Raw genomic sequence first — 27,843 nt, forward strand, 5'->3', positions numbered from 1 at the left:
ATTTTTCCAATTTCTGCAGCCTTGAAAGGAGTAGGGGGTAGAAGGCACCACCACAATTATGTAACTTGGCACCAATGAACATTGAACCAATGGATTTCCATGGGTTTTGACTGTATAAGTGTGTAAAAAATATAGTAAAAACCTTGTGTGATGGAAGGATTTTCTCTGCACATCCAGGCAATGTGTGGATGAAATTATTTCTGTTGCACATCCTTGCCAGAACAACATCCTGGCTAGAATAAAGTAATGCCTTAATTCTCTAACAGAAAATTGCTGTTGGAGAGTTTTCGTTTTTTCCACAGTTTTGGTGACAAAACCACCCAAAATAGGTGTAACAAGATTTCTGAGAGAGAGAGGACATGATTTATGTTTAGAGTGAAGGTTGAGCTACCCCCTGCCTAGGCCTCAGATATGGGCCTTGTCAAGGCCTTTGAAACCTATGACACAGTTAGGAATTAGTCTGTGGCGCAGTTAGAAATTATGTTAAGGTGAGACCACAAAGTAATGAGCTTTCTGAGTGTGAATTAGTATAGGTCTGCAGTGTGAAACTTTAACCTCCTTAAGACAAAAACAAACAATGTTTGCTTGCCAGTGAGAGTGTGCTCACAATTGTAACTATATTGAAGTGTATATAAACTGCCATCTTATAAACAATAGAGGGAGAACAAATGAATAATATTGGTTGGATCTGCATTTGTCCTGTCCAGCTTTCCCTATTATTTATAAGGCTCCTTGCTTCTAATAGGAACTTAAATAAAACTTTAAAAGTAATTTTAGGAAAATGTTCACCTCCAGCACCTCATATGTATTTTTACTCCCCCTTGGTGAGTCTTTGTTGGGGGTTAGGATTTTTCGTTTTATTTCTTTCTCCCATGGAATTTTGTCCCATTTGTTTTTAAGAGAGCAAGAAGGTCCTGTACTTAAGAGAGATAAAAGATGCAGCCAAGGGGAAGGGGGAGGAGTGCAGCTGGCTGCACTATCTGAGGGGCATTCTCTTGGGAAGGGCAGAGACACCTCGAGATTTTGGGCTGTGGGCAAGAGGCTGGGCACAGCTCCTGGTTCTCTCTTGCTGTTGGCACTGGGGGAGAACGGTCGAGCTGTTTCTTGCTGTGGGAAGAATTCACTGCCAGTGCCAGAGCCCAGCCCTGTACTGCTTCTTCCCTACTGTGTGTGAGCTTTTGCTCGTAAGACCAGCTGCTGGACTGGGGCATTAGCAACACCCTTCCTCACTGGAAAGGACCCTCACCATCGTCTCAGGGTGAGGAGGAGGGGGGAGTATGGGACTCCAAGCCCCCGAGCTTCTCCCCTACTGTGTGTGAGCTTTTGCTTGTAAGAACAGCTGCTGGACTGGGGCATTAGCAACACCTTCCCTCACTAGAAAGGACCCTCACCATTGACTCTGAAGAGTGTAAAACTCTTCAGTGTAAATGGTCAGGGGTGAGGAGGAGGGGGGAGTACGGGACTCCAAGCCCCCGAGCCACCTCTGAGGGAGCATCTCCCAGCTGTGTTCAGGAGCTGGGCTGCCACTGCCCAGCCCTGCTGCAGCTCTGCGTCTTTCCCTGCACTGTAACCCCACACCCTGCCCGCCGGGACACCCCAAAGCTCCTGCTACAGTGCAAAGTTTTTGATATCATTTGTTTCCCCCCCACCCAGGGATCTTCTTGCCTCTGCTGTTCCAGCTGCCACTCACAGATTCCTGCTACAGCTCCTTTTGTCCCGTCCAGAGGGGCACCAGGACCAGCTGCTGCAGCACATTTCGCCACCCGCAGTGGCACTGAGACCGGCTGCTCCCCGTGAGTTTTGCAGAGGGAGCCGCCTCCCCGCTCCTCCATCCCCTGAGCCGCCATTGCCGTGTGAGGGAGAGGCGGCCGCGCCGCGCCACAGCGCCCCCTGCTGGCGCGGGGGAATCATCGCACCCGCCCTGCCCGGCCCGGAGCCAGCAGCGCCCCTGCTGGCTGTGCCCGGAACTGCACCCAAGGGGAAACTGCCTGAGGCCGGGACTGGGTGTTTGCTTCTGTTTGCTGCTGCTGTTTGCCTTGTTATACACACACATCCTGCTAAATGACTGTTATTCCTTTCCCATATCTCTGCCTGAATGCCCCATAATTTCAAAGTTAAAATAATTTGGAGCGAAGGTCGTCATATTCTCTATTCCACCCTCCTTGGCAGACACCTGTCTTTCAAACCACGACAGTCTCACACACAGAGTGTGGTATCTGACATCTGTCCTGCTGAGAAAGTCAAAATGGTGAGAGCTCTCTCCTGTGGCAGAGAACAGAGAACATTAAAAGCATCCTGAAAGAACAAACCTCTTTCCAAGTGGTTACATGAGAAAGCAGTGTGAACAACAAAGAAATCTGAATAGCAGGGAGAATATTTTGCTCACAGGCAAACTGAAAACTGTATTTAGAGTGAACAGTAAACCATCCATGTGTTGTCTATATTATTCCTACACTGTATCCAAAACACACCACTATTCCAGCTACTAAGAATATTTTTCTCTCAAATTTTTATTTGCATCCAGAGAGAGGAGTGTTTTTGCTTCCAGTTTACACCTTTCTTGCTTCTGCAGAAAGGTATGAGAATGACCCAAGCAAGGTTCAATGTCTGAAAGTTTCTGTGCCCAAGACACAAAGAATGGAGCTAGAAAGACTCTGGCAGCACCAGACAGGACTCCCAGTCTCATTCCTTCAGTGGATTGGCTTTCCCAGATCCAGCAAGAATGTGACAGAAGGAGAAGTTCAGGACAGTATCAACATTTCTTCATTACATGATCCCTTTACAGCTCAGCCCCCTGAATTCACACATATCAAAACCTCAGACTTGTCCTTGCAGAAATCCTCGGCGTTTTTCCTATGTGGTGCCCCACATGAGAAAGTGGGGCACCACATGTTCTAGTGCCAGAATTCCTTGCCCTCAGGCCCTTTACAACCTCTGGGCACAGCACAGCACAGCAACCTGACCTGGGCTTTATTGAGTACTTTCCTGCCAAAGTGGCACAGGGAATGGGCTGCCAGTTGCAGGTCAGATGGCTCTGGAGGGGATGTGGATGATGGATTTCCTAATAATATTCTTTTTAATTTCAACATTTTATTTGAGAGGGTAAATGGGACTGTGTTTCACTTGCTCTTCACATAAACCTTTATACATGTTTTGATAAGATGATAAATGTACTCTTTTTCTCGCTTTTTCCTTAAATAGTATCAAACTCCACAAGAATGGACAATATTAAATAGCTTTTTGTACTACTGAATCCTTCTGGGTTTTTTTATATAGCATTAAAAAGAAAATGTAACAATCATATTCCCGCATCTGCTGCATATATTCTGACCAGCCTGTTCTGTTTCCCCCGAATAATAAAAAGTTCCTGTTAAAATTAGATCTACTGATGCAAACTGAACTTCTTACACTGATCTCTCCTGCTACCTTCTGGCCAAAGTGTTTATTGTTCTCACAATGCTTTCAAATTCATGAAATCCAGCAAATGGCTCAAACAGGAGGGGAAAAAACCAAAAAACCAACCAATCAAAGAAACCACCCAAACCCCACAAGAAGTGTTGTGCCTGCCACAAATTAAACTTCTCTGCTCTTCATTTGCATTCTGGGCTTGCCAGCAGATGCAGTTGGAAACTCTTGCAAAGTGATACAGAGGCTTTGGAAAGCCCAGGATCAGGAAGCTGAAAGAGCTGAAAAACTGCATTTGAAGGAGAATTACAGCTGGAGGTGATTTGTAACTGCAGCAATGGAGTATAATACAGGCAGCACTTGCAGCACTGCTTTCAAAATTCCTCAGAATTTCTAGAGGAGTTTTAAAAAACAAACTAATCAAGAAACGTGGTGGTCAAAATTTCCTGGGCTGGAGGAAAGATGTCTTGATGGGGTTAAGGAATGGGTTTGTGCCCCAAGAAGCTGTTACACCTAAGTAAGTCTTCCAGAGGTGTGGATGCCTGGCTAAGCAAGCAGCAAGTCTGAACCAGCAAGGAATGCAGCCCAAGCTTCTGGCTTCAGGCAAAGAGGCTGATAAGAAAATGAGGGAATGCAAGTGCCAAAGTGCCTGGTGCCCAGGATAAGGGTATAGTGAGGAAGTTGTTTCCTGCAACTGAGGTGCTCTCAGGAGCTCCAGTGCTTGGACAAGGGTAGCTGTCAAGGGCTTTCTCACTGAGGCTTCTCACATCAAGTTCTGCTTGTGGACCTGGCTCTTTCTGCCAACAGGTGAGTCTGTTTGCATGGCACAAACCTGTGAATATAATACTTCTTTAATTTAATACAGCTGGGAATTATGGGGCTATGCTTTGGTGTTGTGTCCTTTAGGCATCCCTGTACCAAGGGTGTGCTTTGAACAGCGCTAAGGGTCTAATGGAACAGGCAAGGAGGGGAGGGTGGGACTCAAAGGGCAGCCTCAGACATGGTCATTTGCTGTGGGACTTTGGGAAAATCCAAATTATCCTTTAGTGGATAACTCACTCTGTGAAACAGGAAACATCAATTAAATCCCTTACATCTTGTTCTCCAGCAAAGCAGTGCAGGGACTTGGAAGAAGATGGAATGATTTAAGTACACAGAACTGGCCTGTTCTTGTCTTTAAATTATTTTGAATTAATTAGTTTTTTATCTACTTTATAGACATATATAAAGTTTTCCAATTATATATGTTTTAGTAGCATCAGTGGGAGAGTTCCCATTTGTTGACTGAGTTTGTGTATTTGGAAATCTGGGTGAGATGTTTAAAACTGTTCACTGATGTCATCTGCTGCTTTTCAGCTCTTTTTCCTTCCTCATCTCAGCCAGTTTTTAGCTGAAAATACTGGTAGGGATTGCACATAGGGGATAGCTTGGAAAGGTAATGAATTTGTTTAGAAATAATTTCAGCATGGGCAGGCATGAAGGTTTCCCATCACTTAATTTGTAATTTGAACCATAATCATTCCTCCCTCCCTTTCCTTTACTTCCTTCCCTCCTCACTATGCTGTACAGTAATTTTAGGAATTGCACTTGGGAAAATTCCAAATGCCAGTTGTGCTGTGGCTGACCTACAGAATAAAACTCACCTGGGCATGGTGAGAAGGGATTATTTGGTGAAGTGCTCTTCCACTGACACTGGGAGTTACTGCTGAGCAGGAACCACAAGCACTTCAATTTACCAGGAAAACCCTGAGTAAAGACAAAATCCTGGCTGTTTCTTGACAGCCAAGAAGAAAATATCATCAACTGCTGGTTCTAATTGATTCCTCTTTCTTATTTACTTTAAGTAAATGTACTTTGAGACTGCTTGACTGGAGTGGAAGTGATGGACTGAGCTATTCTGGAAGGGATACCCAGATTTTTTTCAGCTGATCCTGAATATCCATGCAGAATGTTTTTCTCCTATATAGAGTGGGAAAATTAAAAATGTTGAATAAATTTTCTATTTGCTCTGAAGAAAAATCTGCATGTATTCAGTTATTTCAGAAACCAGCACAGAATTACTGATTTCATCACAATCACATCAGTTAGCATAGTTACCATACCAAGAAAAGGGTGGCTGGTTTTAGAGCTGCTGATATTTTCATGGCTTTAAATATTTAACCCCTGCATATAATTCTCAAATCACTTTAAAACAAACATTATCATTACTTTTATGTGATAGGGAATAGTTAAAAATCATCATGTGCAATGGAAACACCTTACATTTCATGAGAGGAGGGAGGAGGTGTTTTTGTAAAGTGTGGAGCTGCTGTGGGTGAGCTCATTGAGACGCTCCAGTTTGTGTCTGGATTTCGGCTGACAGTGGTTCCAGGTGAGCTGCTCCTCCTTGGCTGGAGGAATGTGGGGATGATATTTCCATTTACTCCCATTTACAGTTCCAAAATGGAAAAAGAAAATGACAGAAGCACAAATCATTTCTCTGCCAACTACAGCAGGCAGTTTGGGGAAGTAAAATGAGGATAATCCGTAAAATTCTGCTTGCAGCAATTGCTTTCAAAGCTTTGGTCTAATATAGCAATGGGGCATCTTCCCAGGGATATCACTCAGAACAGAAAATGCAGATGGGTAAGAAAGAGTGGAAAAAAAACAACTGTGATAACTTCCACAGCAGTGGGTATGTTGGAAATGGCAATGCACTCAGCTTTGGGACAAGGACTGCTCTGAAGGTAAATCCAATGAGTATAATAGAAGAGGAATAAGGAAAAAAAACAATGTGAAGGACAAAGAATTTTTTTAGTATATCCCACTCTTCTGTTTGCATGTAAGTTATCAGAGTTACTGATGTGTAGCTGGTCTTGTGTAGGCAAGAAAAAGAAAATACTGAATTTGGGGGCTGCAGTGCCAGTTTCTAGAAATCTCTTTGCATTTGTTGGAATGCAAATAGAGGCAGAAATAGAGGAGTTGCTCTGTAAACACCCTGTCTATAATTTTAGTTATACAAGAAGATTATAGAAGTGTTTGTGGTTTTGTTGTTGTTTGGTTTGGTTTGTTTTGGGGTTTACTGTTTCAATGTTTGGTTTGAGGTTCTTTTCCCCCAAAACTGGACATGTGAGAACAAAGGCAGATTCATATCTTAGAGAGGAATAAATCCTTAAGGCTTCATCATCGTTTTGGTGCTGTTCAGGGGATGGGGACACTTGGATGAGGAGTTTAGACAGCTTTGATGTGAGATGCCTGATGTTGCAGGCTGGTGTATGCCGCAATAAGATAAGCACCAACTGAGGTGAATGTACAAAGTGCTGTAGGAAAATTTTGCTCCTGTCTTGCTTTTTCTTGTTCATCTTCACATTCACAATTAATTATTGTGATTTCTACAGTTGCTGCTATGACAGGAGGATAGACCACAATTTGTAATAGAGCTGGGCTGGTGAGATAGGATCCCACAGCTCTGGATTCACTGTATGGAATTGTCATGAGGATTTTTTTCAAGCATTTCAATCACAGAATGGTTTGGGTTGGAAGAGACCTTAAAGACCACCTCACTCCAACCTCCTTCTCCAGACCTTGTCACCTTCCCCAGGTCAGATTTTGACCTAGGAAGCTTGAGAAGAAACACCATGAGAGATCTTTGAGCGCACATCAAAGCTGAAAATCTCCTTTTACTCAGAAGTAAGAACTGCCAGCAGTTTTAGTAAAGCTCTTTGTCGCAGTGAAACTCCAGAGGTAGCTACGAGAAGCTGACTTTTGGAAAAGGGACAAAACTCTCTGTTTATCCAAGTAAGTGCCAGAAATTTATCAAAAACTGAACTTTATAATACTGTCTTGGTTTGAACAGGCAGGTGTCTGTTTAAGGAAGGCAGGAGCCTCTCTCTTGGAATGGAAAATACAAATTCCTTCTTTTTGACTTTTTATAATTTTGAAATTAAAAGGCTTTCAGGTAAAGATATAGGAATAGGAATTACAGTTTTTTATTAGGAAAGCTAAAAATACAAATGTAATAGTACAAACAAACAAAAAACCAAACAAACAAAACCCCCTATTGACAGAGTCAGAATATGACTTGACACCCCATGGGTCAAGGTGGTGGTAGTAGTCTTATTAAATGGTGGTTGTAATCTTCTTGGAGTGACAGGTGTGGCTCTGCTGAAGTAGTTAATCTTGTAGAAGGATGGCATTTTACTCTGAAAGTCTAGTGGTGGTGGTCTTTTTTTGGGAAATTAGTGGAGAACAAGGCTGTTCTTCTGGGAATTTAGTGGGAAAATACCATTTCTGGTATTCTAAATCTCAGATTATATCCAGGTAGGAGTGTTTGGCTCTTCTCTTTGGGCGGAACATCTCCCAGTGGGATGATGGAATTTTATCAGCCATTCAGTGACAATGGCCATGAACAGAAGAGATCTCCTGGAGGGAGGATTGGTTGTGGAAGAGATAAAGAAAACTGCCCAATGAACAGAGGATAACTGCCCCACCTCTAACAGATGGAAAATAGAATACCCCCAAATGATATTTTACAACCCAGGACAAATATTGAGATGAGCTTTGGCCATGGCAGGTTGGATGGGCTTTGAGGAACCTGATCTAGTGAGTGACATCCCTGCCCATGGCAGGGGGTTGGAATGAGATGACCTTTAAGGTCCATTTCAACCCAAACCATTCTATGTATCTGTGATTCAGGGGGTTAAAGATAATCTTTTTTCCTAAATGACAATCTTTCCAATACCAAGAGTAAGTGGATGTGTCACCTTTCAGATATAGAATAAGTGAATATTTATCTTGAGACTGTCAGACTTGTGAGTCTGGTTGACTCCCTTTCAGCAAGATATTCAAGGTCAAATCTGCCATCCCAAGAGGTTTTGGCTATAGTAAAAATGCAGTGAACCCTGGATTGTGAGAAGAAATGATGATGTCTGGCTCCAGATCAGAAGGCTGAAGGATAGCTTTATAAAAACTATATTATATTGCATTAATATACTATTTAAAGAGATACTATACTATTTTACATACTTCTTACTTATTTAACTGACAAAAGTCGTGACTCTCTGCTGAGAGTCTGAGCCACAGCTCAGGTCTTTCAAGATACCTCATTTCCATGAACATGTACTTCAGAGGGTCAGTTTCTTTACAAATCAAGGTTTATATAAGTTTTACCTTTAGAAATTAAAAACTGCATTTGATAATTACTCCTTTTTAATAAGTAAAGGGAAAGTCTGTCATAGATCATAAATTTCCATGGCCAGGATTTTGTAAACATTTTCCAAGGTGTAACTCTGGAGGTGAAAATCAAGAGCTTAAATAAAGTAAAGCCAGAAAGAATCATGAGAGGCTGTAGGAAAGAAGTGTCTGTGTTTCTGAGGATTGCAGGCAGGTAGATATGGGCAAAGATGTTCAGTCCTAGGTCCTTATGGAGATTAACTGATGATTTGGGAATTTTCTTATCCTAAGATTCCAGAATTGAAGTGGGGAATGCTATGTGAATACTAATATTTCAATATTCCAGAAATTTGATGTTTAATTTATATCTAACATAGGATTTAAAATCACTGGAATAGCAAAGGCTGTGAAGAATTTTTACATATCCTTACCTGACCTTGATCACTGAAATCTATTGATGGAAATTTTTTTGAGTGTCTTCATCTTCCAGCAAGTTTTCTATAGCATCTTTCTTTTCGCAGCCTGCAATTTTAGTGTTCAGAAAATATCAGTCTACATGGCTTTTCATCCCAAGGTAGACTATCAGTAGGAGCAGGGGAGAACTTAGTGGTTTTAGAAATACCAGTTTTCATTTATCTGCAGGTGAAATAAATGCAAAGCAGCTTTCATTTCAACTAGAGTGGCTCAGTGTTTTGGAAGAGACTATTCCTGCCTGTGAGATTGGATGTGGTACAAGCCTTTAACAGAAGGAAGAGCAAAACCTCACTGCTGCAGTGTGTTTTGCCAATGCTCACCAGGAGCAACTTCTTTTCATTTTAAGCCAGATATGTTTGCCAGCAAATGAGGTACCAGTAGAAACTCAGCCCATTAAGGTTTTAATTACTGCACACATCATTATTCTAAGTTTTCCCAGAAACTGGTAATTCACCTTCTCAAATGAAAACAAGCTAATGAAAAAAAAAAAAATTGGTATTTTTTTTTCTTCATGAAGGATTGCCTTGTAATTGTTTTTATGGCTGAAAGTAGACATACAGTTAAGATGGAGTGATAATTACCACTAGGTAAAAAAATAATCAGTTTCCAGTTTAAAGGAGAAAGAAAAGGAAGGGCTCCATACAACTGGGTGTAACAGGTTGATGGTGATGTCTCTAGCTAAGCCATGAGTCTCATTCCGTAGTAAATTATGGACATTATCATTTCCAACTCCCAGTTTTGTTTAGTTGGCTTCTCTTCTAGGAAAGGAGGAGTTAAAAAGGCAAACATATTACTTTGGATGGTTTTTGCAAAGCACTTTCTGGCTGTGCGAACACAGGAAACATTGGGAAAATAACTTTTAGACAAGGAACAAGAATTATTGTAAAACCAAGTAAGTGAAGATGGATAATTTATTAATTACACTTCTGTGTAATGTTTTTCTAAATATTTAAGTTTGTTTGATTTGTCTAAATATTTAATTTGTTAGGAAATCTTATCTCTGTTCTGCTGAGTGTCCATAAGACTGAAAACCTTTTCATTATTGGCTTTTCTTAACCCTTCTCAAATGTCCTGTGCTACCAGGGCATTGGCATGGAATGATTGATACAAATCTTTTTTGTTCCTTTATAATTGATATATTGACACAATAATGGTTGCAGAGAAATGTTGCAATACTAAATACTGTCTTTTTGTACCTATGAAATATCTTAAATGGGAAAAAAAAAAAGTGAAATAGAAAACTTGATTGCTTTTACAGACCCAAAATATATACTGAAGTGAGCAGAAAAGTATCAAATACTGCCATGTATGATAAGATTTAGTTTAGCTTACAGAATGGAAATGTTTTATTGAATGTCAAATATATACCTAGACTGTCTTTGCCAGGTTCAGTCAGTCTGGGAGGGGATTATCTGAGTTCACTCCTGTCCAGAAGCCATCACAGAGCAGGAGTTTTCCTGGTTTGTGTGCATTTGCAGAATGGAAAGGGTTTTTGCAAAGGAATTGAATGATGTGTGAATTCAGGAGGCAACTTTGGAAAGTTGCAGTTTGGCAAAGGAACGAGGCTCAGTGTTAAACCAAGTAAGTGCATGACCTGAACAAGAGTGTTTGGAGAAGTATTGGAGAATCAGGTGCTTGTAATTGATAGTGTGTAATTACCCTGGGAGAGGAAAGGGAATCTCCTTCCATATCTGCTGCTTCTGGGGCTGAAATGAGTGTGGCTGGAAGATTCAGTGGAAACAGAGCAGCAAAAAGAAGTCTGGGGGTTTTTTTGTAAACTCTGAGAGTTCATGGAGTGTAGCTGTTATGAGAGGAGTCCTTCCAGGAATTACAGTGAGTTTCCACTCACACAAAGGATGCAAAGACTAAATTCCCAGCCCCATGGAAATCATGTCAATCAGTGTGCAGTGCCAGACAGATGACAAATATTGCACCCAACTACAGAGCTGTCTCAATTCCCAAGTTGCTTGATCTTCATGGTATTCCTTGGTAGGAGGAGACACTGCAGGCAGTGTAAAAGAATGATTTTCCTTGTGCTTTTCACATTTATCCCTTTTGAAGAGCACCACAAGGTCTCTCCCCATGTGCAATTCCATGTGCAGGAAAGGAGACGATGGCTCTTCAGAGAACTGGCAAGTCTCTGTCCTATAAAAAACATTTTTTAAGACGTGTTAACAGTATAGAAAAGCCTGCAGAAGTTCTGCTAATGTGAAATACTGAGCCAGGTGTCCTTGACAGATATTGTCCCCAGTCACATCTTCCCCTGCAAAACCACTCAGCACTGGGGAGTGCAGAGCTCCTGGAAATGCCTGTCTTTTCACAGCACAGCTTTCAAAATAATGGATTTTTTTGAAAAATAAAACCATTTATTTCAAGATAAATGGATAAATAATTCCATTAATTATTATGAATTTATTGGATAAATAAATCCATTATTTTAAAATAAATGGATTTTCAACTCTAGGATTTCTGTAGGGAGGGTCTTAATTGATTCCTGGCTATGACAAAGCCTCCCACAATCGGGGCACTTCATCATTCTTGACCTGTAAAAATCATTGACACAAAACCTGCAAGGGAACAGAGAAGAGGCACCCCAGCCTTCATTTGTTGGGGATCCCTAACAGGCATTTTGCACACCAAGTTTTATGTTGATGACAATAGAGTCTGCTGCCCTGGAAGCTGAAATGTGCAGGAGAGCACAGGGGTTTTTGTAAGGGAGTGTTTGACTGTGTGTACTCAGGATATGCAGACAGACTGACCTTTGGAAGTGGAACAAGGCTGCTGGTAAAGCCCAGTAGGTATCTCCTCCCCAAGGACAGCCTGAACCTTATAGGGTTTTTTTTTAGAATGCAGAGGGAAAAGCTTCTTCACAACTCGAAGGAAAGAGGGCATGGGGGGAAAGAGCACATTCTGAGCAATTTGCTTCCAGCTCTTTGCTAGGCTGCTGTCAATGGAACAGCTCTGGAAGTGCTGCTGTGCTAAAATCAGTGAATGTGTTTGTGCTGTGGAGCACCTCAGTTAGAGGAACCTCCTGGGGAATGTATTTGAGATGAACACACATGAATAGCCTTTGTTTACCCAGAAGATTAGAGAGAGCTGCCTTCTGAGACTTGGCTTTGCATCCCTTTCTAGAGTCATTGCCACTCTGCAGCCTTAGAAAGAGCTTAGATCGATGAAAAAATACAATACACTGTGCCCAGTGCTGCTAGGAGGTGGGGAAGGTTTTTGTTAGGAGAGGAAATGCTGTGTGAGCTCAGCATCAGGTGCTTATGCACCCACCTTTGGCTCTGGAACCAGACTCACTGTTTGGCCACGTAAGTGCAGTCCTGCCGCTGTGCTTTCTGTGCTTTCTGCTGTGCTTGAACTCATTCCTTGGCTGCCTGAGAGCAGCAGCCTGGCTGGGAATTTGGCCATCCCTGTGTGTCCCCAGCCTGGGGGGACTTTGCTTTCAGGGAGTGTCCAAAGCAAGCCTCCTTGCTCTGCCTGTGCCTCTGGGAGGACTTTGGGATGCACACAGTGGCCCCACACCAGCTCCCATGGCCCAGCTGGGCCTGGCCAGGCTGCGCTGTGCCACTGCAGCCCAGGCAGGCACAGGAGCCAGGGCAAGGCTCTGTGTCCCCTCTGCTGCCCCTCTGAGCCAGGCCATGGCTGGGCAAAGGCTGGGGAAGAGCTGCTGCTCTGCAGGGGCTGGCTGGGCTTTTTGTTAGGGCAGGAAATGCTGTGTGATTCAGGCTCTGGCTACGGCAAGCTGACCTTTGGCTCAGGGACCAGCCTGTCCATCCAGCCCAGTGAGTGAGCAGCTTTCTTGTGTCCTTTGTCCAGAGTCCTTGAGTGTCCACTGCAGAGTGTTCTACACATGCTCCTTGTGTCTGAGCCCCTTTGTCAGGGGAGGCAGGTTTCAGCTGGCATTTCATTTACTGCAGATGATGCAGAGCAGCCTGTGAGATGGAACCAGCATGAGATACCCACTCCTTTAGCCCAGAGCAGGAGCAGCAGCCAGGGGCTGCTCGGGTCAGGGCTGAACTCAGACAGGGGCTTGTCCTTGTAGGTCCAACAGTGCCCTTGATGCTGCAATAAGACCATGGCAGTTCTGCCCTTCAGGCTGTGGCTGCATCCTCCTGGCACTCAGCAGTGTCTGCTGGGCTGGGGATGAGCAGTGTGCCAGGTGCTGGGGAAGGTTTTTGTTAGGAGAGGAAATGCTGTGTGACTTTGGATCTGGCTACGACAAGGTGACCTTTGGCTCGGGGACCCGCCTGTCCATCCAGCCCAGTGAGTGAGCAGCTTTCTGGGAAAGCCTTGCCAAGGCTGGGACTTGTCTCTCCTGCCTGCCCCAAATCGGGAAAGGCAAAGGAAACTGCTGCTTCTCAGGCAGCAGCTGGGGAACAGATGCTGCCTGGTGCAGGGAATGCAGCCTGGTATGTCAGGGAGCTTTGCTGGTGCCTGCATTTGCAGGTGCTTTGTGCTTGAGATCAGGTGCAGGGCTGGCAGGGGAGTTTTTGCAATGGGATGTGTCAGGGTGTGAATATGGCAACCAGAGTCATTTTTGGCAAGGGGACGGTGCTTTCAGTCCTGCCAGGTGAGCAAGCCCTTGTCCTGGCAAGTGGAATTGCTTCATTTCTCTCTTGCCCTTGCTGGTTTGGAGGGGCACAGCTTTGGGAAGCACAATGTTTGCAGCCCTGCCATGACCCAGGGGTCCCCTGCATTTGGGTTTGCCACGGGGCCCCTGCCCTCTGCTCTGTTCCAGCATCCAGAGCCTTTTTTCCAGGGACTCTGGCAGCATTTCCAGCAGGAGGATTTAGGATTTGCTCTTTAGACAAGGAGCTGGGGCCATGGCAGTGCCATGCTGAGAGTGCCTGAGCCCAGAGGAGCAGAGGGGAGGTTTAGGGGAGAGAGGCAGATGGATAAACTTGTGCTCAGAGCTTGTGTGTGCCCGAGCAAGGGCAGCTCTGGCATTGTGGCAGGGCTGTGCTCTGTGCCAGCAGCTCCAGCTGCCCTTGGCCCCAGGGCTCCATCCCCTGTGGCCAAGGCAGGGGCTCAGTGCCTGAGTGCTGCAATCTCTCTGCCCCAGCAATCCTGTCCTGGGGCTGGGCTGGGGCTGGGCAGTGCCAGCAATGGCCCAGCTGGAATGGAGAGCCAGGCTTTGCCTGCTGCAGCACCTCTGGCACTGCCAAGGTGCCTCCTGGAGCTGCAGATCTGGGCTGCTGGGAAGGTGCCCTGTGCCAGGGACCCTGATCCAGGCTGCCCCCAGGGCCTTCTTCCCTTCCCTTTGCCATGGCAGGCAAGCAGCCTTTGGGGCAGGCACCCCAAACTGCTCCCTGCTGACTGAGGGGGAGCTTCCTCCCACCTCTGACACCTTTGCTGAGCACAGTCCAGTGCTGCTATCCCCAGGGACTGAGCAGAGAAATGGGCTTTGGGCCAGGAGAGGCCAGGGGAGATTCTGGAAATCTGTGTGGGTGCTCAGAGCCTCTTGCAGGGGCAGCTCCAGGGCTGAGAGGATCCCGGCCCTGCAGCAGCCCCTGAGGGGCTGTATGGAGAGACCCATTTTGTAATGAGCTGTCACACTGTGTGAGCTCTGGAGACTGGGGAAAAGTGACTTTTGGGCATGGAACCAGGCTTGTCATTGCCCCAGGTGAGTTGTCTCCCCTCTGAGCCAAGCTGGACCCAGCACAGACAGAGCTGAGCTCCAGCTGCAGCAAGAGCAGTGCAGAGGCTTTGTGGAGAAATTTGGGTGCAATTTCACCCAACAATTGTGTCTGGGGACTGTGCTCCAGCAGCTGCAGCCCAGGAGCAGAAGCCAGGAGAGGAAAGGGGAGCTGAGCTGGCAGGGAAAGAAAGGAGCCCTTGGTGCTGGGCTGGAGAAGCCCTGGCCAGAGTTGGTTTCCCAGCAGAGCAAGAGGCAGCGCTTTGGGCCCTGAGCTGGGAAGTCTCAGTGGCAGGAAAGGACAGGGATTTTGCAAAGTGCCTGAGAAAGGAAGCCCTGAGCTTTTCTCTCTGCCTCCTCTCGGAGCTGCAGTTCCCGAGGCCAGGGGCATCTCCTGTCCCAGGGCTCGTCCCAGGGCTCATCCCTGTACTCCCAGCAGGAGCCCAGGGCAGCTGAGAGGTCTCTGAGCCCTGGGTTCCTCAGGAGTTTCTCACTTTGGGTGTTCCCAGCACAGCCCAACTCCAGCTGGGCCAGGGACAAACTGCAGCTCCTGCCAGGGACCTCGGCTGCTGCTGCTGCTGCTGCTGCAATACCAAGCAACACTCTCCATTTCCAGAAGGCTTCAAACTGTTTTCATTATAGCCTGCGTGTTTGTATACATTCTTACAAAACTCATAAATTTACACTTTATTCCTTTGTCACCAGAGACAAACAAATGCTGATTGGAATAGGCAGGTGCAGGTTTCTCTTATTTATCCTTCCTTCTTTCTTGGTTTCTGTATCAATGACTTTGGTAGGAAATTCTTGCAGGGGTGAACATGGATCCTCTTATCCATCTTCTGTCTGGCCCACAGAACTCACTATAAAATCTCTCCCACATTCCTGCTCCTCTGCACCTTCAGATCATCCAGAGCAATCAGAGGTGTGGGATAGAGACACAAAGGATTTGTGTTTGCCCAGCTCTGTCCAGGCTTTTTAATTATTAATTAATTATTGCAATTATTTTTAATTGCTGCAGTCTGTTTAAGCATCCAGAACAATTAACATGGGGATAAGGTACAGTGAATTTTCTTTCTGTTCCAGCCAGGCAACTTCCATTGTTAAAATGGCCATTCTTAAAGAGCCCAGTGTTTATCAGATATATATAAAACTGAATATAAGTATACATATATTTAAATATATAATAAGTTATATATAATGTAATGTAAATGTAAATTCTATATTATAAAATATATAATATTATATATTATAAATATATAAATATATTTAAAATACATATATATATATAAAGCTGAATAAATGCATATTTTAAAGTTCCATGGCCTGTACTTTTCAAGCACTTGTCCTGACCACACAAAACACTCCAAAATTATATATTGTAAAATATATAATAATCTATGTTATAAATACATAAATTATTTTTAAAATATAGCTATATATATATAAAGCTGAATAAATATGCATTTTAAAGCTCAATGGCCTGTGCTTTTAAAGCACTTGACCTGAGTACACAAAACATTCCAAAATTATATATTATATATATGTGTAATATTATATGTTATCAATATATAAATTATCTAAAAATATATAGAAATATAGATATATTTAAAGCTGAATAAATATGTATTTTAAAACTCCATGGCATGTCTAACACCTTCCCTGAGAACACAAAACATTCCAAAGTCCTGCAGACTGGAGTTGAGGGAGAGCCTGTGGGACTAAGCTGGGACTAAGGCAGACCAAGGCTGGGCAGAGCTGCTGCTCTGAGGAGGCTCCTTGGGCTTTTTGTTAGGGCAGGAAATGCTGTGTGAATTCAGGCTACACCAGGCTGACCTTTGGCCCGGGGACCCGCCTGTCCATCCAGCCCAGTGAGTGCTCAGCTTTCCTGGGGCTCCTCTCCCCAAAATCCTTCCCTGGCCCTGGGGCACCCTGTGGGCTCTGCTCTGGTGGGAATGGCAGGGCAGATGGGGAGGAGAGCAGAGAGGCTCCTTCATTGATTGCTGCTGAGGTGAACCTCCAGCAGAGGATCTGAGAGGGGGGAAATTCACTGAAATTCCAGGGGCTCTGGCTTTGGGCTTGCACAAAGTGCGCCCAGCTCCAGGGGCACCCACGGATCTCTGAGCCAAACTGAAACCCCCCACACCCAGAGCTGGGGGTGCCCAGGAGGTCCCTGCAGAGGAGCAGGTCCCCCTGGTTCTGGGGAAGCCTTGCCAAGGCTGGGACTTGTCTCTCCTGGCCGCCCCAAATCGGGAAAGGCAAAGGGAACTGGGGAACAGATGCTGCCTGGTGCAGGGAATGCAGCCTGGTGTGCCAGGGAGCTTTGCTGGTGCCTGCATTTGCAGGTGCTTTGTGCTTGAGATCAGGTGCAGGGCTGGCAGGGGAGTTTTTGCAATGGGATGTGTCAGGGTGTAAATGTGGCAGCCAGAGTCATTTTTGGCAAGGGGACGGTGCTTTCAGTCCTGCCAGGTGAGCAAGCCCTTGTCCTGGCAAGTGGAATTGCTTCATTTCTCTCTTGCCCTTGCTGGTTTGGAGGGACACAGCTTTGGGAAGCACAATGTTTGCAGCCCTGCCATGGCCCAGGGGTCCCCTGCATTTGGGTTTGCCACGGGGCCCCTGCCCTCTACTCTGTTCCAGCATCCAGAGCCTTTTTTCCAGGGACTCTGGCAGCATTTCCAGCAGGAGGATTTAGGATTTGCTCTTTAGACAAGGAGCTGGGGCCATGGCAGTGCCATGCTGAGAGTGCCTGAGCCCAGAGGAGCAGAGGGGAGGTTTAGGAGAGAGAGGCAGATGGATAAACTTGTGCTCAGAGCTTGTGTGTGCCTGAGCAAGGGCAGCTCTGGCATTGTGGCAGGGCTGTGCTCTGTGCCAGCAGCTCCATCTGCCCTTGGCCCCAGGGCTCCATCCCCTGTGGCCAAGGCAGGGGCTCAGTGCCTGAGTGCTGCAATCTCTGTGCCCCAGCAATCCTGTCCTGGGGCTGGGCTGGGGCTGGGCAGTGCCAGCAATGGCCCAGCTGGAATGGAGAGCCAGGCTTTCCCTGCTGCAGCACCTCTGGCACTGCCAAGGTGCCTCCTGGAGCTGCAGATCTGGGCTGCTGGGAAGGTGCCCTGTGCCAGGGACCCTGATCCAGGCCTTCTTCCCTTCCCTTTGCCATGGCAGGCAAGCAGCCTTTGGGGCAGGCACCCCAAACTGCTCCCTGCTGACTGAGGGGGAGCTTCCTCCCACCTCTGACACCTTTGCTGAGCACAGTCCAGTGCTGCTATCCCCAGGGACTGAGCAGAGAAATGGGCTTTGGTCTGGAGTGGCTGGATAGATGAGCTGAGTCCAACAAGGTGAGGTTTAACAAGGCCAAGTGCTGGGTCCTGCACTTTGGCCACAACTACCCCTGCAGTGTAACAGGCTGGGGACAGAGTGGCTGGACAGCAGCCAGGCAGAAGGGACCTGCAGGGACTGATGGACAGCAGGCTGGACATGAGCCAGCCGTGTGCCCAGGTGGCCAAGAAGGCCAATGGCTCCTGGCCTGGATCAGGAATGGTGTGGCCAGCAGGACCAGGGCAGTGATTCTTCCCCTGTGCTCGGCACTGGTTGGGCAGCACCTCCAGCACCTTCAGTTGGGACAAATATGATTGGGGGGAATATTAAGAAGAGTGTGTTTGGGAGTGCAAAATGCAAAAATGCAACCACATGAAAAGAAAGTCAATAGTTGGAAAATCCCAGGAAAATGGATCTGTATTCATAGAGATAAACAGGATTTCTTTTGGTGGATTATTTAATTGCTGAAGGCTCCATTCAGTGCTGCTCTGGATATTGTAAAGGCCTGTGCTATTGTGTCGCTCTGGATATAACTACAAATTCACATTTGGATCTGGGACGAGACTTCTGGTTTTGCCAGGTACATTTACCCTGATGTTTTTACTAATTTGCAAGTTGGTTAATACACACCAAGATCTGGGGATTGGCAGCTGTCAAGGGCATTGTAGTCCACCTCAAGCAGTGGCATTTGGCTCGGGGCAGCTGTCCAAGCTGGCAGGCTCAGGCTCCCAGTGCTCCTCCTCTGACCTCCCTCCTGGGATCAGCTGAGACAAAGCCTGGTTCTGCTCTTCTCCAAAGTCACCCATGTGGATTTGTTCTCTCCTCAAGGGTTTATCCATGCCACTTGCACTGGCCTCAAGAAAAGTCATGGATTACACAAGTCAGCTGGAAATGCATTGAGAAGCAAGGGTGTTTATAATATTTGCACTGCTGGCCAAGAACCAGGGATGTGCACCCACAGCCCAGAAAGCCAAATCCATCCTGGGCTGCATCCCCAGCAGCATTGCCCAGGAGACTGAGGGATTGATTCTCCCCCTCTGCCCTGAGGAGACCCCACCTGCAGAGCTGTGCCCACCTCTGGGGTGCCAGGAGAGACAGGGACCTGCTGGATGGATTAACAGGAAGGCCACAAAAATGCTCAGAGGGATGGAGCAGCTCTCTTGTGGGGACAGACTGAGAGGGATGGGGTGGCCTAGCCTGGACAAAGCTCCAGACAGAGCCTTATTTCAGCCTTTCAGTACTTAAAAGTCTTTACAGACTTATAAGAAAGATGGAGAATAAGTTTTGAAAGCAACCTGTAGTGACAGGACAGAGAGTAATGGTTTTAAACTAAAAGAGGATTGATTCAAACTGGAGTTAAAGAAGAATTTTTTTTACTATGTGAGTGGTGAAACACCAACACATAGTATGCATCTCTGTGCAAACCTTAAGATAAGAAATGCTGGCTCAGAAGTGCCATGGGATAGGACAGACATTGCTGAGAGAGAAATGGAACCAGAAACAAGTTTCAAAGGATGGCCTTGCAAATAAAACTAGATACTTTGGAGAAACAGAACTATGAAAGATGCATTACAGAAGGACCCACGAGGGGTAATTTTAGATAATTGGCTTTAAGCTAATAGGCCAAGAAACACTTACAGTGCATTGTAATTAAGAAATAGTTGGCTTCTGATTGTGATGGTGAATTATAACATCTGTATTGTCTCACCCTTCACATGAGAATGAAAATAGAATAAAAGTTTTTAAAACACCTCTCAGCTGCCCCATTTCTGGGTCAGAAAAGGGATTAAGTCAACAGGTAGCAAATACTGCGGAGAAAAGCTGGACTGAAAGGCTGTGGCCCCAACTGCAAGGCTCAATGATCTGGAATTTTAGGTGATGGAAAAGCAGATCCATTCCTTGTATTGCCCCAAAATATATTACACCACACAACTGTTTCCAGTGAACGAATGAGCAATTTTTAAATTTGATGCCTATGTTTCAGATCCTGATAATTTTCTAGTAGATTTATTTGGTGCTTTGATAGTGTCTTAAGTCAGCATGTTTCATCACTGCTCCCTGAAGTCAACTCCCTGCTCTGGTCTGGCTGCCAGGATGCAGGGCAAAAACCTGCCCACATTTTTGTAGAGGCTGGCACCAGTGTGCCAACCAGGGATACAAAAAACCCACATTTGGAACTGGGACCCAGCTTGTTGTTACCCCAAGTAAGTTTGAGCTTTCTGTTCCATATTAACACCAGGACTGGTACATCATTTGTTTATTGGGTGGATGTGATGCCTTTTGCTCTGGTCCTTGAATTAAGAGCCAGACGTGGTTAAGAGATAAAAGGGTTTTTATCTCAGTATTTAATAGGGATCCTTAGGTGCAATAATTCACCAAGGTGGAATACTCTGAAAAGCACACACATAGTACATTTTGTATGCAATTTTATAGACCTTGCAAATGAGCATATCTGGCAAAGATTCCCCAATGAGCAGCTTAAATGAATGGTGTGACATTTCCCTATTCTAATGTGTTCTCCCCAGATGAGCTAATCTTGGTTTACAGAATGTGTTCTGGAGAGAACCTTGGTTTCCCAGGATAGTGTAGGGTTTTCCAGCTGTGAGGCAATATTGCCTCGTTGCCTCTGTTTTCTCTCTCCTTCCTCCTTGGTGGAAGCAGGATTAAGGGTCAGTAGACTGGTACAGAGAGCAGAGAGGTCTTAAATCAGATGTCTTCTATCTGCAGCGTTTAATGCCCCAAGCCCCTCTCTGCAGGGTAAAATTTTGTAAAGAAATTTGGTACAGGAGGTGGAACATGATGAAACATTTTTTTGTTTCCCCCTTTTGTCCCTGAATGCAGCCCCGTGTTCCCACTTGGCAGTGGCTTTTTGAGCTCTCTGCTGTAGGAGCACCATCAGCAGACTGCTGATAAATGTGGATGCTCTGAAGGTTTGGTGGGTCATTCACTGCCCTCGGGACACAGGGAGGAAATGGGATTTTTGCATTTGGCGGATTTGACCAAACATTTGCAGAAAAGGCAGAATGGGCCTGGATTGTTTCAAGAATCACAAAATCACAGAATGATTTGGCTTGGGAGAGACCCAAAAGACCATGTTCCAGCCACGGGACACCTGCTGCTGGCCAGGCTGCTCAGGTGCTGTCACACACACCCTGGCTGCCCCCAGCCACAGTGACAGAGTCCAGCAGTTGTCCCCAAGAGGAATGGCTGGGTTAGGTATGTCCACCAGCCTTTCCAGATGCTCCAGGGATTCTGCCTGGCCACTCTGTGCCTCACACACAACAGAAGTCAACACAAATAGCTTCTGTATCATCTGCTGTAGATGCTTTAGTTTTCTAAAGGTGTCCTGGCACAAGATCCCAATGATCAGGCAACTTCCCACTGGAATAATGGAGAAACCTGCATTTCCAAGTGGCTGTATGCAAGACTGCAGGAACTATGGATGTGTGATCTGACCTAAATCTTCTCTTCTCCACTTTGCAGAAATTACTCCATCTCCCTCAGTCTACAGGCTGACCTCCAAAGATGACCAGGGTCTGGAAATGTGCCTTATCACAGATTACTCCCCTGAGAAGCTCACTCTGAACTCAGCTGAGCAGCACACATCTGCTGTTGTGGAGGTGGCAACCATGGAGAACAGCGAGGAGTCCAGCTACCTGTCCACCTACTGGGCCAAGAGAGACGAGCTGCACTGTGCTGCCAGCCACGAGGGCTTTGGAGAGCTGCAGGGAGAGGACCCTGAGAGTGGTAATGGCATTTCTGGGGCTGGGGACAGGCTTGGAGGTGCTCTGGGTGCTGTGGGAGCAGGACTGGGCTGCAGCTCCCAGCCCTGCAGGCAGTGCTCCACTACATTTCACAAGGCAGAGGAATGTTGCCTCGTGTCCTCTGTCTTCTTGTCAGATTAATCCCTTTTCTGACCCAGAAATGGGGCAACTGAGAGATATTTTAGAAACTTTTATCCCATTTTCAGTCTCATGAGAAGGATGAGACAATACAGATGTTATAATTTACAGTATTATAATTAGAAGGCAACAATATAATTATAATTATATTGTAATTATAATTACAATACACTATAAGTGTTTCTTGGCCTATTATCTTTAGCCACCCCATGCTGTAAATGCCTTAAAACAAATCATCTAAAATTACCCCTCATGGGTCCTACTCCAATGCATCTTTCACAGTTCTATTTCTCCAAAGTATCTAGCCTTATTTATAAAACTATTCTTTGAAACTTGTTTCCAGTTCCATTTCTCTCTCAGCAGTGTCTGTCCTATTCCATGGCATTTCAGAGTCAGCATTTCTTATCTCAAGGTTTGCACACAGATACACACACTGTGTGATCCTTCTGCCAGGCTTTGAGAATTCCCAACAAATCCATTTCCCACATTTCCCCCTCTCTTTTGAACCAAAAAAAAATTTTGATTGTTTTGTTTATTGTCTCTCCTTCCTCCTTGGTAGAAACAGGATTAAGGGTCAGTAAATTGGTACAGTCATAGCAGAACACACTGTGGGGGGGATAAAAAGCTTGAAATTCCTTTGTCCAAAGGGACACTGAAGTTTAATTAGATCATGTTTTATGCTTGACCTGAAAAAAGGAGAAAATAATGTTTATGGGAGAGTTTGTTGGCCAGAAATCCTAATTTAGTCCTTCTTAGCAGAGATATCTTCATAAACCTCTGAAGAAGTAAATTTTTGTTATTAATCAAATTTATTGTCACTCTCTGCAGATGCCAGTGCTGTCTGTGTCACAGGGCTATCCCTACAGTTCAGGACAGGTATGTAACAGCATTTTAGGAGAAAAGTTTGCCCTGACTAAAGCAAATGTCTTCCCAAGTGTTTGCTGCTGGTTTCCCCTGCTTGCAGAATTCTTTTTGAAGCAGCAAAAAGACAGAAAGTTTCCAAAAGGGCCCCCACAGGCTTTAAACATCAAGGCTGAAAGTCGAGGTGTTAATGCAGCCTTCCTGATGCAAGGTGATAATTTTCTGCCCACATTCTCTCGCTTTGACTCAGCACGGAGCTGCTGCCCACCCCCAGGTGCTGCAGTGAGCCAGCACTGCTGCATTTCAGCCTGCAGAGGAGTTGGGTATTTTGGGTGCACAAACACCTAATGGAACAGCAGCTAAGCAGGTGCTTTCTAATGAAGAATGTATAAAAGGATGGGGTTCTAATTAAGAATGTATAAAAGAATGGGGTTCTAACACGGAATGTATAAAAGGATGGGTTTCTAATGAAGAATGCATAAAAGAATGGGTACTAAAATGGGTAATAAAACTCAGATTCAGCCTTCTGATGAGCCCTAGAGTCTGTGCTGCCTCACCCCTCCCTGACCCAGCAGTGACAGGGGTGTCCCTCAGGCAGCTCTGCCCCAGCTCCCTGGGGAGGGGTCAGGGCAGGGCTGCACTCCAGGGATCTGCTGCTCTGCCACTTCAAACAGCAGAGCCTGTGCCTGCCCTGCTCACAGAGCAGCTGTGCTCTTGCAAATCTTTCCAAAACACTGTTTCAGGAAAATACTCAGCACTAAACACCATCATCCTTTCAGCCCTCTGAAAGGTTCTGAATATTAAAGACGCAGTGAGTTTTTGCTGACTGCTCCCTCCTCCATGACAGATCAATGTATTTTCAAGTATTAATGGCTTTGTAACTTCAGATTAATATAAAATTCAAATAAACTTATGTTCTGTGATTAAAATCAAAATTGCTTTTCCCCTTCCCATCTTCAAAAAAATTTAGAGAGGAAGGAGGGTTGCCTCCAGCATCCTAGATTCACAGTGCACAGTACTTAAAAGCAGTCAGGTAGCTGGCAGACTGGCATATTGGATAATTAAGTGGTTATTGAATGGAAGAAATTAAAGTCTCTGAGTCCTACTCCCCATCTGGTTTCCTGCCCTACCAGCTGACTCTACGACACAATGGAGCAAATTTGCTAAAAAGGGCTTTGCAGTCTGTCTGGGACACAAGGATGTCTCAGTGCTCTTGTGACTCTCATTTTCTGTTTTTTTCCAGATGAACACTTGAACACACTGTCTTTGTCACAGCTGGGCCTCAAAATCGTTCTGATGAAAGCAATCATTTTTAATGTGTTGATGACGATGCTTATGTGGAAGAAAAAAAAGGTGAGGATGCCTGGGAGGTCTCAAAACATCTGGATTGGTTCTTCAGCTATGTGGAACAGCTGTTTGTGCAGTCTATCCAGACCTCTTTTGTCTGCCAGCAGCAAAACCCCTCTGTTCCTCTGGCTGTACCATTTTCACCCACCCCCAAGTGCTCTTCCTGTCCATAAGAAAATTTTTTCCTTTCATGACATTTCTCCCTTCTATTTCTGCATCCATCCCTTTCCTTGCCTGCATTCATCCATCAGATTTCTCCCCTCACCTGTCTCCAGCTGGGAAAGTTTGATAGTTATTGACTTTAATATAAATCCTAATATATTGGCTTTTGCCCAGTGTTTTTTCTTCTCTTTCTTTTGCCTGGACTCTTCAGCTCTACAATTTTGCAGCTGTAACCCAAATAATGATTTATCACACCTTTGTTTTTGTTACAGGACTGAGAGTAACAAGGTGATGCAGTCCTGAAGTACCAAATCCATCTGTTTTGAGAGAGCATCTGAGCAAGAGGGAGCTCAGGGATTATTCTTTGTGCAAGGGACATCCCTTGCTGCTCTTATGTACCACACCAGCCATTATATTCTAAATTGCTTTATTTGCATTGCTGTAAAACTACTCAAAATGAAACATTTCCAGCATTCTGCCCTCCAGATGTCTGGGCCTTTCACCATACAGTGCCTCTTTTGCATGAAGCAGACTTTGCTATAATCATACTTTGCCAACCACGTGTGTTATTTGCATTAAAGTGACAACTTCTGCCTGGAGCAGTGCTGTGTGTTAAAAACTGCCAGCTAAATATGGGAATTTTTCCTATTTTGATAGCTTTAGGGTATTCATATCTCTTAGGGTGCACCCCCAGAAACCTTTTTAGGTGCAAATGAAACACTTTGAAAAGCAAAGGGAGTCTGACTCAAGATGCACTGTCCTGCCACCCTTTGCTAGATTAGAACAAGATATCCCATTTTTTCCCTAAAGGATGAGTTGCACATCTCCCAGAAGTCCTAAATTCAGCGAAATTGTCAAGTCAATATCACAGAAAAAAAAAATTTAAATGTTTTAAAGTCTATCTGACCATAACACCTTCTTAATTTAAACCAGTTTAAGATTTGTCTTTGTGTCTAGTAAAAATACAATGTTCTTTCAATGTTTAGTAAAAATACAATGTTCATAGAAAAATGTTCCTTTTGTTTACTTCTAACAACCTGAGATCTCCCAAGTCCTTTTTGTAACAATTGCATAAAAATGTACAGAAACATTTACCTGTCCATGTGTGCCCACCTTGGAACAGTGCTTGCCCACGGCATCTGCATGCTGCTAATTCATCAACTGTACTGCCACCCACAAGATGTCTTGGCATTTATTTAGGCTGTTATAAAATAATTCTTACAAAAAATGGGAAACTTGTTTGTCTCTTGTGTTTGTTGTTTGAGGCATTGCTTCACCCTTTCAGCTGAGCTCTGGGGTGCAGGAGGGAAGAGGTTGGATCCACCATGGAGGGAGGGAGCAAAGCCCTCGTGCAGGACATCTGTGCTGTGTGAGGAGGGTGGGGAGAGGGAAGGGAGAGCTCCTCTGCCCCAAGGACACACTGAGCTGGGTGGAAAGAACAAAAATATGGCTTGGCCACACTCAGGGACTGGCCACAGGCTCCTGGAGGCAGATTGCTGCTGCTGTGGGGTACACAGGACCCTGAGGTGTGCTGTGCCCAAGTCCCCCACTCCTGAGGGTGACAGCAGCACAGGGCACCTGCTGTCCCTCATCCAGCTGGGCACAGCCTGCACGAGGAGCTGCTTTTGGCAAGGGTCACGATTCAAACACTTTTAGCCAAAAGCCCTGGTGCTTCCTGCAGGAGGCCCACGCCAGGATCTGACCCCACTCTGCTGGGCAGCAGCAGGACAGAGCCTCCCTGGGCTCCTGCCTTGGTCCTGCAGGTCCCTGGCACTGGGCAGGTGACCTGTCACAGGGGACAGAGCTACTGACCCCTCCTGACAAAGAGAACTTTAAACCTTCCCTGTCTATTCCCTGATTATTTTACAGTACAGGTGTTCAGGGACTTGTTCTTGTCTCTCCCTTGACACAAGCATCATTCTCATCTCTCCAGCTGGAGGAAGCCCAGGTTGATTAAGTGCTGGATTCAGGCAGCTCTTGGAGCTATATTCCACTCATGACAAAATCTGCTGTGTCACTGGGAAGCAGCTTGAAGAAGCTGCCTAAAGCATATTTGAACTATAAAGCAAGTCATAAGTTATTGCATTTCACAGATTTCCAACTGATTAACCTCATTCCGGAAACTTTCAGGGATGTGAAAGAAAACTTTCCATACTCATTTACCTTTAGCATCACTTTTTAAAATTAATAACCATCATAAATCTTTGTTGCACTTCAAACTCACTCCCAGATGAAAGGGCAAGAGTTAAGGACTGTGCTGCTTCTGTTTCCACACCTGAGTCTTTCCTTTTCCAAGTTAAATTGACCCCAGGGACAGGATTTGCCAGGTGGGAGAATAGTTAAATGTTTTGACTAAAATGGCTCCTGGCGCTGAATTTGCAAGGTCTGCATCAAAGACTTTCAGATTTTAGGCTGCCAATCTCCCACCACCACAACGTGCCCCCCCTTCCCTGCATTTTCTTGTTTATTTCGAGATACAAAAAACCACAGAGCAAAGCAAAGCCAGGAAATAACACAGCAGAACAGGAGGTGGGAAGGGGCTGGTGGCCCAGCTGGGGCAGGAAGAGGCCACAGCACGAGTTCCATGACGCCACAATCGAGATCTGGGTCACCACTGATGCTGTCTACAGCTGCCCACAAAAACCACATCCTCTGGAAAGTGCTGCTCGGAGGGGGCAGGGTGGCACGTGGCAGGAGGGGGAGGCTGTGGAAAAGAACAGCAGCCGTTGGACCACAAACCAAAGGGGAATGGGGTTAAGGTGTCCTCCCCTCCCTGCCCTCACCACAGGCTGCACTTGGGGAGTTGTTTTGGGTACAGCAGGAAGGATTGAGCTATGAATAGAGTGGGCAGGGAAAGGAGGGCAGAAATGCATTATAAAGCATGCGGAGGTGATGCCTCAGGTTTCAGCTTTTATATTTTTCAGGTCCTGTGTTACTTTAGTGTGTGGTCTGAGCTTCATATGAGGGGATGGTGAGATCTCTGCACAGAGCAGAGACAAAACAATTCCTTCTCCAGCTGGGGACCAAGGACAAATGATCCAGATCTCAGCCCCAAGAGCACAAACAGCGTGGGCTGAAGAAAGATAAACAAACAGGATGGGAGTGCATGGGCTAAAGCTGGAATTGGACAATGAACTCCAATATGCAAATGGGCCAGAAGTTATAAAAGTGAGAGACCCCATGACCTGTGGGGCATTTTGTGACCATTTTGGTTCACCTGGGGTGCAGCCCTGGCTGGGCTCTGGTGCTGCCCAAGGTGGATCCATTGATACTCCTAATAAATCCCTACTTTATTCTTTAGTTCCTCCAGCCTCTGTTAGAACAGCCTCCTCAAGGCATCAGGGACAGCTCCTAGAATTAAGTCAGATTTCTGAATTTGCTCATAGTCCTCATCAAAATTTTTCCAGATTGAAAAATCCTTCCACTTCTCCTGACCCAGATGAGAGGGAAGATTGAAGGAGCAGGCCAGGGTCCTCTCACACTGTCAGAGAAGGAGGTTTTGCATGGTCCACCTTTAGCATCCTCTCTGCTATGTCACCTCCTGTCCTCCTAGGGGTAGGAGATGGATTTGTGTGTTTTCTTGGGGTTTTG

The 27,843-nt window shown here is 45.5% G+C and overlaps 1 protein-coding gene across 1 annotated transcript in view; it reads left to right on the forward strand.

The window, feature by feature from the left end:
• Positions 1 to 24,851, forward strand: part of LOC101232986 (T-cell receptor alpha chain constant) — a 100,623-nt gene extending 75,772 nt beyond the window's left edge. The window contains exons 2-5 of the mRNA XM_072919009.1: positions 21,464 to 21,727; positions 22,711 to 22,758; positions 23,987 to 24,096; positions 24,525 to 24,851. Coding sequence (XP_072775110.1) covers positions 21,464 to 21,727; positions 22,711 to 22,758; positions 23,987 to 24,096; positions 24,525 to 24,530 — 428 coding nt within the window. The 3' untranslated portion in view covers positions 24,531 to 24,851. The remainder of the gene's footprint in view (positions 1 to 21,463; positions 21,728 to 22,710; positions 22,759 to 23,986; positions 24,097 to 24,524) is intronic.
• Positions 24,852 to 27,843: the final 2,992 nt, after the last annotated feature.

This window comes from Taeniopygia guttata, chromosome 27 (assembly GCF_048771995.1).
Source record: "Taeniopygia guttata chromosome 27, bTaeGut7.mat, whole genome shotgun sequence".
Lineage (NCBI taxonomy): Eukaryota > Metazoa > Chordata > Aves > Passeriformes > Estrildidae > Taeniopygia > Taeniopygia guttata.